At 40.5% G+C, this 15,602-nt stretch overlaps 1 protein-coding gene and 1 long non-coding RNA gene across 7 annotated transcripts in view; one reads left to right on the top strand and one right to left on the bottom strand.

The window, feature by feature from the left end:
- The window catches only part of FLT1 (fms related receptor tyrosine kinase 1), a 142,004-nt gene that overhangs the window by 51,531 nt on the left and 74,871 nt on the right, over positions 1-15,602 (bottom strand). For all 6 annotated transcript variants that reach the window (XM_081909316.1, XM_081909315.1, XM_081909312.1 and 3 more), the window contains 2 exons: positions 7,019-7,133; positions 2,035-2,143 (listed from right to left, as the gene is read on the bottom strand). In XM_081909316.1, the coding sequence (XP_081765442.1) occupies positions 2,035-2,143; positions 7,019-7,133 (224 nt within the window). The remainder of the gene's footprint in view (positions 1-2,034; positions 2,144-7,018; positions 7,134-15,602) is intronic.
- Positions 7,083-14,125, top strand: LOC309369005. The gene is made up of 3 exons (XR_014168001.1): positions 7,083-7,185; positions 11,174-11,289; positions 12,391-14,125. It is a non-coding gene; the product is annotated as an uncharacterized lncRNA (long non-coding RNA).

Genomic DNA, 15,602 nt, shown 5'->3' with positions numbered 1-15,602 from the left:
TTTTATTCATAGGGCACAGTCCATCTTCTCTCACACAAACTCATCTGAAGCTAACTCTTGCTCTTCCTACCAAGGAAACAATTAAAAAGTCCATGTTTCTGAGCTTCTCAAAGGAGTGAGGGCCTCATGACTGTGAGGATTTATAGAGAGTTCAAACTCATTTTCAGATTTCTCTTTTATAATAAAAACTGGCGTCTAATCATATATGCATAAAATTTCCTTTATAGCCTCTGTATAACTTTAGATTACCCCTTTCAGTTGCCTGATCAATATTTATGCCTGCATTTGATTAGGTGAGCATTTGAAATAGATTCTAGTTTACATTCCCAATGTTTAAATTATTATAAGGATCTTAGTATAAGTAGCAATTGCACTGAGCTAAATTCTGAGCTACATAATATATAGCCTAATGTAAAAGCTACATCTTCCTGCACAGGGATGGGGAACCTCTGGGCCTCCAGATATGCTGGACTACAATTCCCATCATCCCTGGCCATTAGCCATGCTGGTTGGGGCTGATGGGAACTGGAGTCCAACAACATTTGCTGGGTTACAGGTTCCCTTTCCCATATATGTAATGTTACTTAGCTAATGAACAAACAAAGTTATTGCAAAGATCAAGCAAAAGCTAAGTGACATATCTATGTCTAATCCTGACACGATGTGCACTTTATTTATTATAATTATTTATTACACTTGTGTCAGCCATCATCCAGAGATCACAGGACAGTTGATAAAGTAACTATCAATGTTAAAAATACTGTCCAGTTTAAAGAGATAATTTTATATGTAGGCTATTTTGAGACAAAAGAAACAAACTGATTTTGGAAGAAGACATGACACTAAGTTTCTTCTTTAAAAGACTCCTGATTTATAACCAACTCATAGAATTTGTTAAAGCCTGAGAAAAGCGGGATAGCGAGTGGCTGGAATGATGTAAAAGAGTTTTATTTACTGTAGTGATTTGAAACTTCCTGTGGAAATAGCTCCCAGGTTTCCTGATGGAAGATTTTGTTTATCTTTGCCAAGCACCATCAGGAATCTCAAAATAAAATGCCTTTAGTGACACTGGTCAGCCAGGAGATAAGGCTTTGCTGTTCCTGTCTCACCCTCAGTAATTGCAAACACACCCATGGCCCTGCTGTGTGCCAGCAAAACAACCACAAAAAATAGGGGAAGGATCAGGCTTATATTGGATCTAGTGCTTCTACCCTGTGGTCAGAATGTACACATGTCCCAGGATATATTCATCTGGTCCATTCTACAGGCCCTAGAAGGCTTTTTTTTTTTGCCCCAGATATGTTCCTGTCCCCTTCCTGCCATTCTCTGATGAAGCCAGTCTTCAAATGAGAACAAACTTGAAAGCTGTTGAAAAGCTAACAACTTCTAGCAATCAGTCTAGCCCTGAAGTATCTATTTTGAATACACTGAAAGGAAATCCTTTTTAGCATCCTGGCCTTTTGTTCACAGCCATCAGCATTTTGTACTGGCATTAGTTTAAAGGTGGTGTTTTTTGTGGGGTTTTTTCTCCCTCAGCAAGAGCAGTTGACTGCAAGGAGAAAAGGGTAAGCTTGTTATAACAACTTGTTAGAACGGATTCACCTAAGTGCTTTTCTCATGCTACAAAGTAATTTCTTAGTTCAGCCCATAATAGATCCACATCAGTATGTTCATAGATACGAGTCCAGCATGCATTTGGTTTCTTGCAGGGCATGTGAGACCAAGGCTCACTTCGGAGACCCACACCTTGCTGTGAACATACATGACGGAGCTACAAGTGAACCAGCCATGTTGAAGGTATTTTGTAATAATACCTTAAGGAGAAGAAGAAAATAGCTCACAAGTCACAGGTGGCGGCTGGTAATGAACAGAAAATTCCCAGCCAGTAATAATTTCAGAATAAGGATTAATCTATTAGCACCCTATAATTTTTGTTATTTTCATTCACTATAGTTATCTCCTCCAAACAGAAATGGGTCAAAATGTAGTCGATCAATAGCTGTATGATTTAATATCACATTAATTGTATCTCACCTGTTACAAAATAACTAATATTTCTTTCGTCACTTCCCACTTTATTGGAAGCTATGCAACTGTAGATTCCGGATGACCTGGATTCAGCCACAATCAACATGCTAGCAGTCTGTTGGGGAAAATAATAGTTTTAGTTCTTATCCGTTTTTAATAATTATTTTTCAGTGATCCTCCTGACTACTGACACTGGCATGATTCAGTTGTTCCATTAATTCAGTGAAAAGCAGTGCAGCAACTAGGAGGTGCCACCATCATATAAAGCCAAGGAAATAATGGAATCATAACAGGAAGGCAGCTTACCCAGGAGACCTTTATATTTCCAGAATCATTATATTCTGAACATTTAGGATTTAACATGGATTTATCTCATTCTCATGATGTACTGATGAAGGTTACAATAAATTAGGTGTGGCACTGTGAGCTGTACCCCACAGGATGCCCAGAGGTCACTCAGCCAGCCAAGGGAGTTGGCAAGAAAAATACTGGAAAATGTAGATACATGTATGCAACAGAGTAGAAGTTAATTCTTAACTTTTGAAAAAATATTACTATTTTGTATCCTGGCTTTAACATGTTAGATGCAATCATGGTCAGCAGCAAAAATCAGCCAGGTCAGGCACTGGCCAAGGGCCAAGGAGATCAGAAGACTCACATAGGTCTGATCCTGATGAAGTGTACATTTGGTTCCACTCACCAGCCACCCTCCTCCCACTGGTAGCCTGGGAGCAACATGTTGGACATGAAGGCATCACTCATGCAGACTATAAATCACTTGTGTGGAGCCCTAAGATGCTGTTACCCCCACCTCTCTGTTTCCTACAACAGCAGAGTTTGGAAGCAGCTTATTGCACCTGAGGCTGTGAGGGTTTATCCACACTTCATCTTGTCTCACTGCAGTGTGTATTAAGAATCACACGCCTGCACTACACATAGTTATATAGGTAATTCAGATGGCGTTTTGCTTTGTGTGTTTTTAAAAAACAAAATGACATGCCAAGTATATATCAAATTTTCTATAACAGGGATGGGTAACCTGTGACCCTCTAGATAGTGCTGTCTTGCAACTTCCATCATGTCAGACATGGCCATGCTGGCTGAGGCTGATAGGAATCAGAGTCCAACAACATTACAGATTAGCCACCACTGTTCTATAACACTACTTAGAGGGTAGTGTAAGAAGGAGATTCTGAGGACAAATCTCATATTGTCTGAAAACAGGAAGGGCATGGGAATGAGAACAGACACCCATTCTTAAATGAAGCTCTTGTATAATCTTGCTAACACTCAAATACTAAGATGTGGCATACTTCAAACTGGTATTCCGGCTATTTCCTCAAGGATAGATCTCATTCTTGCTCTGAAGGTTTGCTTACAAAGCAAATGTTTCCCTTGTTTGTGATTAGCCACAGATAAGATGAGCAAGTAGCTAACAATGGGAGCAATTATTTTGTAACATAAAACTCTCAATATCACACCTAAGAGAATCAATCTTTCATGTACTTGTATCTGGGCAAGTTTTTTAAATGACAGTTGGTTGACATTTTAAAATACATTCTGGAATTCTGAATGCAGATTTCATTATTAGCCGTGCTGATATTTCCACTGGTCTGGGAATTCAGCCGTTCCCCTCTTGCCATCTCAGAAATCAGCAGTACTTTTTGTGTAAAAAGAAACAGTTGTAGCTATAAGCAGTAGAAGAGTGGAGGGCATACACAGGGGAGAGGACAGCCCCAGGATTTTTTTTCAGAGAGGTAGCATTGAAGGCATGTCCTGGGGTACCAAGATAATTGGAAGAAGCTCCATGTTTTGGCAAAATGAATGAGGTGACAATGAGACTTTCTGATGTTATTTGTTAAAGATTAGCATGTAGGAAGTCAGAGAATGAGGAAAATAATTGAGCTACTTTACACTAGAAGTTCAAATGGCAACACTTATTTGCAAGATTGTTAGCATTTCTAATTGAAGCTAAATGAATAATTTGACTACAGTTGCCCATGCATTAGCAGCCTCAAGACTGGATTACTGTAATGCTCTTTATGTGGGGCTACCCTGGAGGCTGCAGCTAATACAGAACATGGCAATAAGGATGGTTGTAAGAATAAACTATTACCAGCATATAACACCTTATCTGGGGGATCTACACTGGCTGCTACTAGTCCATATAAGACTTGATGCAGCTCAGGGCCAGGTTACTTAAGAGACTGCCTTACCCCTTACCAGTTAGTCATTGTGTTTGTAGGAAGGTTACCCACCTAAGTCCCTAAAATATCAGAACCCTGATCCACAGTAACTTGGAGAAGGGTTTCCAGTGTGGCTATACCCATTTTGTGGAACAGCATCCCTGTTAAGGCACAACAGGTTTTCACCATTCTGGAAACAATATACATTTTTCTTTCAATAGGTTTTCCAGCTGGGTGAAATGATCTATACATTATGTGTTCGTACTGCATTGTTTTAAATTAAGTGTCTTTTTTGCACTGTTTTTAAAGCTATTTTTAATTGTTTTCACATCTATAGTCTTGAGACTCATCTAGACATTTTAAAATAAATGAATAATAAATACATTTCAGCTGGCTGAAGAACTTCTGTTAAAGGTCATCATGTTTTTCCAACTGAACCTACACAGTCAGAAGTAAGCACCACTGAGGACTGCAGTCATGGTGCCCCTCATAAACTGAGTATTATTTCCATAAAATGAATCAGCTCAGGTGCCTGTATTTTTGGATTCTCCTTTGGGCATGGCTTTGGAGACTGTAACAATGATCTCCTGCATATCAAAATTTACAATACACCACTGGCTATAAGCCTGATAGTTCAGTATATCCCATCCCAATGGGATTTCACTTCCAGCATTTAGGCTGCATACACACAACACTGAAAGCACATTATTTTCCCCACAAGAATTCTAGGAACTATAGTTTGTTAAGGGTGCTGAGCATTATGGCTCTGTGATGAGAAATTACAGATGCCATGATTATTTGGGGGAAATAATGTGCTTTCAATGTATGGTGTGTACACACAGCCATAAAGGAGAAGCAATGTTAATTTATAGCACAAAAAGACCAAACATACCCTGGCATGCTGGAATCATTCTGCACTGCTGTGATATAAACAAAGAAGACTCTTGCCTACACAAGTCTCATTCCAATATGGTAAGACACATACTGAAAAGCCAAATACCTGAGCAGTCATAGACATTTATTCAGGTTTTATTGTCACCTTCTGACTTGTTTCTTGCATAGACTCACAGAGAAATTTGACCCGTGTTTTTACATGTTAGGATTAAATTGGATTTTGCTTAACTTCGTCTGCAACACTAACGTCTAACAAACTTTGGTTAGAAGATGAATTTGATATCTCTTCTATCCCACATTAACAATAGCCAAACTTGACACAAATAGTCTCAAAGGAGAACCAAACTTGCCAAATCACTTCTGATCAAAGGGAAATTTCCATAGTAACACTCAGGCTGGTAAGCCACCCACCGCTACCCTTGCCAAAACATTTTAAATGTCAGAGCGAGTTCAAAACTATGAAAGCTTTTTCTTTGGTTTGTTTCAATAGAATCACTCATGTCAGAAAAAAAGCAGTTAGTCACTGCCATCTTTGTATCATCCCAGTTGAATGAATCTCTACTGCTCTACATAAAAGTATGTTAACTTTATCAGAAATATGTTCAAGGATAGTTTTAAGAACTGATGAACCTGAAACAAAAGTAGAAAATCCCACTAGGGCTTGCAACAAATGTATGATTTGGCACCCGATTTGGGGGAAAGTCCGTTCTGTCATTTCTGTTTAATGCAGAATTAGGTTCCCTGATATCTGTAGTTTCTTCTCAGGGGTGGATCACTTGGGAGAGGACTTCCGCCTCCCCTTTTCCTTCCGTGACTCCATCTGTTTCAGCTCTCTCTGCCACTATCAACTTTCTACACTCTTTCTTCTGCTCTAGGTTTCTCTACCAACATGGAATTAGGCCACATGAAGAAAAGCAGAAGTCCACATGCAGATCTTTGGCAATGGACCCCTGGCCCTGCTTTAGACTATTGATTTATTGTTTCACCTTATGTGTAACTATTCTTCCCCAAAACACTATCATTTGCTCAAAAAAGCACTTGAGTCAGCTAAGTCAAAATAAGTTTGAACATGCTTCTCCTCCTTATAATTGTCCTCTAGACACATAGAACAATATAATACACTACCAGGAAGCACCAAAAGAGGAAGCACAAGTGAATACAAAATGGACCATATGCAAATCACTGCCATGGATATTTCTGGAGCATATGTGTCTTCTGCTGGCTGTCGCTGTGTCTCTGTGTGAAAATACTCTGTAGTATTTTCCAGAATTGCCTCACCCTGGATAAAATTTCAGATTGTGTTGCAACCATCCCCAACTGTCTCTTTTGTAAAATAATATTCTCAAACCTTCAGATATCCTCATGACTCTTATCTGAACCCTTTCCAAATTTTTGTGACTACCAGAGTAGCATTGCAACTATTAGCAAATTAACTTAAAAACCAGACACGTGGGAAGTGGTGCAGAATGGTGTACCTTAGAATTCAAAGTTGTTTTGTAAGGTTTGCAGTACTGGTGGGATTTGATATCATGTAATAGTTTGTTCAATTTGAGACATAATGTTTGTCCTATCCAGTCCCAGACAGCATCAAAATGAGAATTTAAGCATCAGAAGAGGCTTCTGCTGCTAATTATTAATAGCCCCTTACTGAGTCACCAAAGGCACACTACCTTATGGGACCAATCTGCTATTTGCACGGATAGCATGGCCAATATCCACAAGAACTGTGAACAGAATATGTACTTTGGTAATGTGACTACGACACTGCAACAGAAATAACCTGGGATTTGATTTCTGAAACCTCTTTTCAGCTGTGAAGAGACTTCCAACAACTAATCATCCAGCATTTAAAAACAGTTCATAGTACGAATACCCAAGGTTGAAGTACTTTATCTTTAAAATTACCATACCTTATTCTTTCCCTCTATTATTGCTGTTTTCTGTGTGATGGTTTCAATTCTGTTTCCTGTAGTGCTCCCAGGTTTCAAGATGAAAGGTCTCTCTGGATTGGAGCAAAATTCATCCCTATGATGGGAGCAATGAGAGTTTAGTAAGAGTGAAGTAGGACATCAAATTGGTAAGTCATTACAGACAATGGGTTGCAGTTGGGGCCCATTGCACAGGCTTAATTATGAGACATCCACAGCTAAACTTCTTAAAACATTGGTTAGTTATACACTGTAGTATAGATTTAAGTTCAAGATTTGAATTTTATGGTTTATGCTACAATCTGAATTTTATCCCTCACACAAATCTGAGCATGTTTGAGGTAGAGTGTAATATGTGCATTATGTGCCTTACGTAACCTAAAGACATGTGCAGTATGCACACACATACATTACACAGTGGGCATGCCACTTACACAAGGGTTCAGTTCCGAGGGTCTGTGTGTCAAGGCAAAATTCTACAAAATCAGGAACCCCCAGACCCAACTCCCCTTGATGTGGAGGGCTGCTTACCGGGATCTGGGAAGGTTGCAGGAGGGCCCCGAGAGCTTTGCAGGCCCCTCTTGTGACCTTCCCAGAGCTCTCACATCTCCTTCCCAAAGGCTGGTAAGGAAGGCACCACCATGATTATTGGGCTTTGAAAAGGTGGCACAAGGGCTTGGGGATGCTGTCAGAGCCCTCGCACTCATTTCCCAAAGCCCAGTAAGCAAAAAAACCCCACTGGGGTTGCGGGTGGGGGAAAAATGAATAAACCCCCACCCCACGCATAAGGTTGTGAGAGTGTAAGTAAGTTGCGGACTTAATGTATGGTATTTAAATGATTTTTACTTGATTAGTATAACTATACATTGTATAACTTTGCATAACTCTGGGCTGCTCTCTGCCACAGACTCTTCCTACTCACTAAACCCTGTTACCTCTTCAGCTTCTGACACCTCTTCCTCCTCCTAGTCTTCTCCCTCTGACCACTCATTAAGTTTTCCAGGTAGAAGTCATTAACATGTGAAACATATGGACAAGGGTTGGGTTTCATTTACCAAAGAAGGGTTTTGAAGCTCAAGTAAGAAATGTTTAAAATATGAAGTCTCTAGTTTCTTTATCTGATTTACAGTTGCAATCAAAATTATTCAACTCCCATCAGGTTTATTATCAAAATTTACCGACTTTCAGCTGTTTGCAATTGAAATAGCAACACAATGGATGCTTAAAAATTCAGCTGAAATTGCAACTTATACTGGATTCTCCAGTTTCACTATTTTTCAACCCCTTCATTGCAAGCATCTTTATTACTTATTACTTTTGCTGCTATGACCTGCTGCAAACAAGATGCATAGCCAGACAGCAGCTTCCGGCAGCATTCCTGAGGAATCTTAGCCCATTCCTCATGAGCAACGTCTCCAGTTCAAGAATATTGGGTCTGGTGCTGCAACTGCCTTCTTCAAATCCCACCAGAGATTTCCTATGGGGTTCAAGTCAGGTGACTGATGGCCACTGTAGAACCTTCCAGGACTTCTTCTGCAACCCAGCCTTAGGGGAATTTAAGGTATGCTTGGGATCATTGTCATGTTGGAAGGTCCAATGAAGCCCAAGCGTCAGCTTCCTCACAGACAACATGATGTTTCCTCCTAGGATTTCCTGAAACTTCAATGAATCCATCCTGCCTTTCATACACTTCAGGTTTCCAGTGCCAGAGGATGCATAGCAGCCCCACAGCATCACCAAACCACCACCACACTTCACTGTAGGCAGAGTGTTCTTTTCAGCATATGCTTCATTCTTCCTCCTCCAGATGTAATGCTGATCCATGGAGCTGAAAAGTTTCAATTTTGTTTCATCGCTCCACAGAATAGAACCCCAAAACTCTGTGGCTTATTTATATGATTTTGAGCATATTGGAGTCAACTTTTCTTGTGATTTTGGGTCAGTAGTGGTGTAGAGTTCTGGCATGGAAATCTGTGTTTAGTACGGCCTTAATGTGCTGACTGAAACCTCAGTGCCTGCTACCCCCAAGTCTTGCTGCAGCTTTTTTGCAGTTATTTGAGGACTTTCCCCAGCTTGCCTTCTCAGAAATCTGGTTGCTGCTGCAGATAACGTCTTTTTTTTTTTTGCCCAGTCCAGGTAGTGTAACCAGTTTCCCTTTAACTTCGAACTTGCGAACTATGCTTCCAATGGTGTCTCTAGGAACAAAGATAGTGCCTTCACTGTCTTTTTGTATCCTGCTCCTTGTTTGTGAAGGGTGATGATATCTTCCTCTTACCTTTTGGAACCATTCTCTTGACTTAACCATATTTCTAACATGCAGCCAAATTTAACACTCAGCAAACCCAGCTCAGGTATTTCATGTGTTCCAGCTCAAGCACACCTGGTGCAACTAATGAAGCCCTTGATTAGTTGCATCAGGTGTGCTTGAGACAACACCTGTTGTATTTGTGCAGTTGTGAGGGGTTGAATAATTTTGACTGCAACTGTATATCCCATTCTATTGCATAGGCTCAGAGTGGCATACAGCAGCTTTTCTAAATGTTAATAGTTTGTCTCCAAGGGGGCTTACAATCTAAGGATCTATCCAAAACCTTATTTAAACTCTGTCATGTTACAGATGGCTGTTTGATTTCTGGTCAAGTGTGAGAGTAGAATCCAAATTGGCAGGGCTGTATTGGGACCTGGACAAATGTGTAGTGTTAACAACCAGATCTTTCAGTATAACTGTCTATGTCTCATAAAAACATCTGTTAGTATTAAGACAGATTCTCTCTTCCAATGCAGACTCTTTTCTTAACATGAAAAACTTGCTTACATTACTCTTTCTTTTGTTCCTTGGTTTCAAAAACTAAATAACAACATGAGAATAGCCCTGTTCAGGCATTCATCATAGTCAGTTTTAAGTAAAGGAGATGGTTAGACAGTGTTCTTGAAGCTACGAACATAAAGGAGATGGTTGGACAGTGTTCTCAAAGCTACGAACATGAGTTTGACCAAGCTGTGGGAGGCAGTGGAAGACAGGAGTGCCTGGCATTCTCTGGTCCATGGGGTCACTAAGAGTCGGACACGACTAAACAACAACAACAAAAAAGTAAAGGACCCCTGGGCGGTTAAGTCCAATCAAAGGCGACTATAGTGGTACCTCGGGTTAAGTACTTAATTTGTTCCGGAGGTCCGTTCTTAACCTGAAACCGTTCTTAACCTGAAGCACCACTTTAGCTAATGGGGCCTCCCGCTGCTGCCACGCCGCCGGAGCACGATTTCTGTTCTTATCCTGAAGCAAAGTTCTTAACCCGAGGTACTATTTCTGGAGTCTGTAACCTGAAGCGTATGTAACCTGAAGTGTATGTAACCCAAGGTACCACTGTATAGGACGCGGTGCTCATCTCGCTTTCAGGCCGAGGGAGCCAGCATTTGTCCACAGACAGCTTTCTGGGTCATGTGGCTAGCATGACTAAACCGCTTCTGGCACAATGGAACACCATGACAGAAACCAGAGTACATGGAAATGCCGTTTACCTTCCCTCCACAGTTGTACCTATTTATCTATTCACACTGGCATGCTTTCAAACTGCTAGGTTGGCAGAAGCTGGGACAGAGCAACAGGAGCTCACCCCATTGAGTGGATTCGAGCCGCCAACCTTCTGATCGGCAAGCCCAAGAGGCTCAGTGGTTTAGATCACAGCACCACCTGCATCCCCAGTCTTAAGTAAACATATGAGGGGGCCTGTGGGAATAAGCACATAAGCTATGCCTGTCATCATTCTCGTCTGCTAAACACTGGATGCAAGCATGTGAAGATGACCAAAGTCTTCTTTTATATATATATACTAAGTTTGGAATAAAGCCTCACAAATTGTGAAAATATGGAAATTTATGTCAAAACATTTTAAATGTCTTCAATCTTGTAGAGCGGAAGAAGAATGCCAGAAAGTATTGTTGATTATGAAATTTCAAGAGTGGGCGGGAATGCTGGTTATATTACATAATGTCCTGGCTCTTAATCACCCTTTATGGAACTAATTTATTGTCTTAAACCTAATTTGATGCATATGGTAATAAGTCTTTTGGAATGCTTGTTACATTGCGTTCATCTCTTTACATTCTTTTGGAGAGAGATTCTTGTTTTGTTTAAAGCTAGGTGTTCACAGTTCCGCTTTGAATGGAACAGCTTTGACTTTGGATCAAATGTTTTACTTCTCAAGACCTGGGTGCAAGCTTCTTCAAAACAAATGAATCAAATTCCTGCATTAGTAAGTTACTTTCATATGTAAATCACTGCCTTCAGAAAAGTAGGATTTAAAACCACAAGTTTGTGATCAAATAGCTAGCATTGATCAAAGAAGTACCAATCCTTTCCTACGGCATTAACTTCCTCAGTCCTTTATGTCACTGAATGAAAACAGCACCTGATCGTTTCATGTAAGATGCATCATAACCATTATATGCAACATCCATTTGGATAGCAGGGAACTTGACATAGAACCCAGCAAAACAAGTGAACAAGGTTACTACTTGACCAAATGTGCTCTTGAACTGCTGAACTCTTAGCAAAACCTCCCAAATAACTTTTAAAAATGACATTCTACCTTTCCCCCCTAAAGAAATTTGTTTAATTATTTTAAAACCCTATTTCTTCAACTGCCCCCATGTTTAATCAGGGTTTAAAATCCTGATTAAACATCTGGTTGGGGGGGGGGTTGGGTGAGGGGGGGGGAAGGCCTTCTGCTTCTCTCTCCTCACTGCCAGACCATCCAATTTTGGTAGCCCAGATAGCTCCAGAGATTGAACCAGGGTGAACTGAGGTTGCTTCAACTCAATTCAAATCCCAAGTCAACCCAAATAGGCCTGATTTGGTTCAGGATCTGGAATTTGGCCAGATCCAGTGCACAGCCCTAATTTCAGTTACTATTATATAAAATCGTCATTTTGATGCTTTTTTATGCTGTTATTTTAATGCTGTTTTAGTTCACTGTATATTACAGTTTCATGTTTTTATTTTGTAAGTCATCTTGAGAAGGTTGTTACCTCTAAAGGGAATATAAAAGTATAGGCAATCCTTTGTTTTGCACAGGGGTTACGTTCCATATCCCTGTGCATGTTGGCGTGGCCCACATAAAGTATTCCACCTTGCCCCACCCCCGTTTGCCCGCCCCCATTCCATCCTGATGTTTTAGTGATGCTTTAGGGTCACTTCTGGGTTTGGCACTTTGCACACATGCACGATCGCACATCAATTGGGTGCAAGCAAATCAATCTTTGCCTGTATTTTAAATTTTTTTAATGGCATTTCTTTTCCCACTTCTCCAAGATTCTATGAAAATGGTACAATTTCCCGTATTTCTTTATTTCAGTGTTTTCCACTAAAACAAAGATGAGGAACTTGTGGCTCTCCAGATGTTGCTAACCAACAACTTCCATGATTCCCGACATCTTGACTGGAGCTAATGAGACTTGGAGTTCAACAACAGTTGGGGGGGGGCACAGGTTCCCCATCACTGCACTAAAACTACCAAAAGCATGAGCAGTTTGAAATAATGTCCACCCGCATCTGGTAACTATTTCATTATTACAGTCATTCATTGCATTTATAAGCCACAAGATAATCTACAGATTTCTCTGTGATAGACTGATCCAGGGTCAGTTTGTGATACATAAAAGAGCACAAATTGTTTTTAAAAGCTTGTTTCACAAAGAATTACATCAGTTCAGTTACTGAAAACTGTGGCTTGAACTAATTAATTCACAATGATCACTAAACAGAGGAAGAGTACACACTTTGCAATCATTAGATCTCCATGTCAACTGCAGTAATTATCTATCAGAGGAAAGTATACCCAGGAGACTGTACTAACTTAAACGGACCAAAGGTCTGATTCAGATATAAGACACCTTCATATGTTCAAATTAGCTAAAATGCCTCAAAGAACATCTTTAATGCATTAGAAAATTCAGAGTATGTTGCTATTAAGGAAGAGGTGCTGATGTAACTGGGGAAAGCTCCCAGAACAGTTGCGCATGAATGCATGTACTTTCTAAATTGTATCCACTCAATGCAGAACTTCACCATTGATTACAATACACTTCTGATAAAAACACATCCAATCAATTAAAAACAAACAGTGAAAAGCTTAAGTGCAATGGTTTGAACCAAGCAGAAGGCAAACAGATAATGTAGGACCAAAATTAAGCTCCTTTAAGCGCCTTTAATTTCATCAGGAGAGAGTTGAACGCGTTACTATCGCTGTACAAATCTATAATAATTCTACACACTGAGTGCATCGTTTACAAATTATGGGTTGTTTTTTAAAAATTGCCCATTTATTTCTTATCCACAAGAAATCCCATAAAATCCCATAAAACAAATCTAATCATCTATATCAAAATACAAAATACTAATTAAAAATACTAAAAATAGAAGCTGGATCCAAACAGCTACTTTCAGTTACCCAGAGTGTTTGATCTGCCCAAGGCTGACCTTTCCGCCCCTTTTAAAATTCTGGTTGCAGGGAGTAGAACTGGATAACATACAATGAATGGTAACAAAAATAGGTGACGACAACAAGGAGGCTGCTTACTATAATGCATATCATAAGAAGACAATGAAATCTCAATAATATTAATATAACTTACACTTAAGAACAAAATAAAGATTTGACATAATAGGAATTTTGTTTTTTAATAAATATTTTTATTTTTTTGCAAGGTGGGCAAGTTTTCCTTTCCCATCACACTGCTGGGTTCAAAAAAGGTCCAGACATGCTTTAATGACAATCTGTGGTCTTTGATATATTAGAAATGGAACTGAAAGCTGATGGAAGCTGTGATTAACCAGGAGAGAATAGCCAAGTGGGAGAGCATGGCAGGGACAGAAACACCTCATCTTCAAGGGAGCTCAAATGTGTAGGAGATGTGATCTAGGGTGGCCATTTATAAATTACAAAGAATGTGGAAATGCATCACACCCAAAATGGTCAAAAGAGGACACCCATTTGCATACAAGGTTGTATGTACAGTTACAATCACAGAATTAGAATTTAAATTCTAATTTAAATAAAAATGCAATCCATCTCACCATAGTGAGGAAAACTGTGCCAAGGTAATCTGTGTATCTGTTCAGTCTGTTGTCCAGGTACTAATAACTATTAGGCAGCTTCAAGGCACCACTCTCCCTTCTTATAGTTCTTTATCTTTAAACTGCACTTTGACTGGCAGGTCTTAAAACAGTAAGATATATGATGACAGTGTGGATGGAGGACATGGATCTTATAGGTCTACAGTCAGTTATTCATAAACTAGCCAGGCTCTGTCCAAGTAGGATCCTCCCGAGAACGTTCTGCTAGCACACAGAGAAAGAGTTAGGGTCAGAAAAGAACACTGGGAGCTTCCTCACATCCCAATCCTCTCACAGCTGAGAGCCAAGCTAAAGTTGTCACATCATAAGGCAAACAAGGTCTGCACTCCCTGTCAAATCATTGCAAAAAGGGTGTGGGTGTGTGAATTCCCTAAGCCTACTCATGGAGATCATAGACATTTTGGCACTTCAGGCAAACCACAAAATGGTGCCACCCCGTGACCAAGAAAAAAAAGGGGAGAATGACGATCTGCATCAGGAACAAAGGGGGAGAATAAAAATCTACATCGGGGACAAATGGGTGAGTGAAGCTCTAACCTGGGAATGAGTGGGGGTGGGGGATCAAATCAATCACACCCAGGGGTGAAACAAGGCTTTATTTCCCCTGGGTTGAAGACCCAGTTTAGCATCCCCCCACGCACATTTGCGTACATACACACAGAGGCTGGGACCTTAATGGCACCCCTCTAGAGGCTTTGCCCAGGGCAAAAAATGTGGCAATCTCCATACCATAGTTGGAGCACAACTGAAGTGGGAATCAAAGGGTGTGCGGGGGTGGGTGGGTTTGCTCTGAATCACACTGGGCAAGTGCAGACCCTAGAATACCCCAGATGGCAGCCCCTACCATTTCCTCCCTAGGGGTGGGAGGAGGCAAACAGCACCTCCTATTTGCCAAGAGGCTGCTCTTGAGGTGGCAATGGCAGGGTGGCTAAAGCCAAGGAGACGGCAGATCTAGCCTCTAAGGAGTATGCGGGAGTGGTGGCATGAGTGGGTGAGGCATTCCTTGGAGGACGGATCTGCTGCCCTGGTGGATCCTGCTACCTGAGGCAGTCACCTCACCTTGCTTCATGGGTAAGCCGGCTCCGATTACAGCTAAGGAAATATTTGAACCAATGTCTTTCTTGTTCATAGCTCAGTAGCCTTGCCACTGCACTGCACCAGCTTTCATATCCACGTGTTCAAATTTTAATATTGTTATTTCCAATTCAGTCTTCTGAGGTTGTTGTTCTGACCTTGCAGAACTGGTTGGAGGTGCAAAGTCCCTTGATTTTATAATATGTGGTGCTTTATGGCAGAAAGCAAGTATTTGTGTCAAGTGCAGTTATGTGGGAGATGACAGATTTCTGTAAATGTATAAAATCCACCATGACTTGTTCCGGTTTCACTATGAATCACCTGGAAATATTGCAAAAATGCATTCATTGTACATTG

The sequence above is a fragment of the Podarcis melisellensis genome (assembly GCF_964234715.1).
Source record: "Podarcis melisellensis genome assembly, chromosome: 4".
Taxonomy (NCBI): Eukaryota; Metazoa; Chordata; class Lepidosauria; order Squamata; family Lacertidae; genus Podarcis; species Podarcis melisellensis.
The sequence above is the reverse complement of the archived record's forward strand: the minus strand, read 5'-3'. Positions and strand labels throughout refer to the sequence as shown.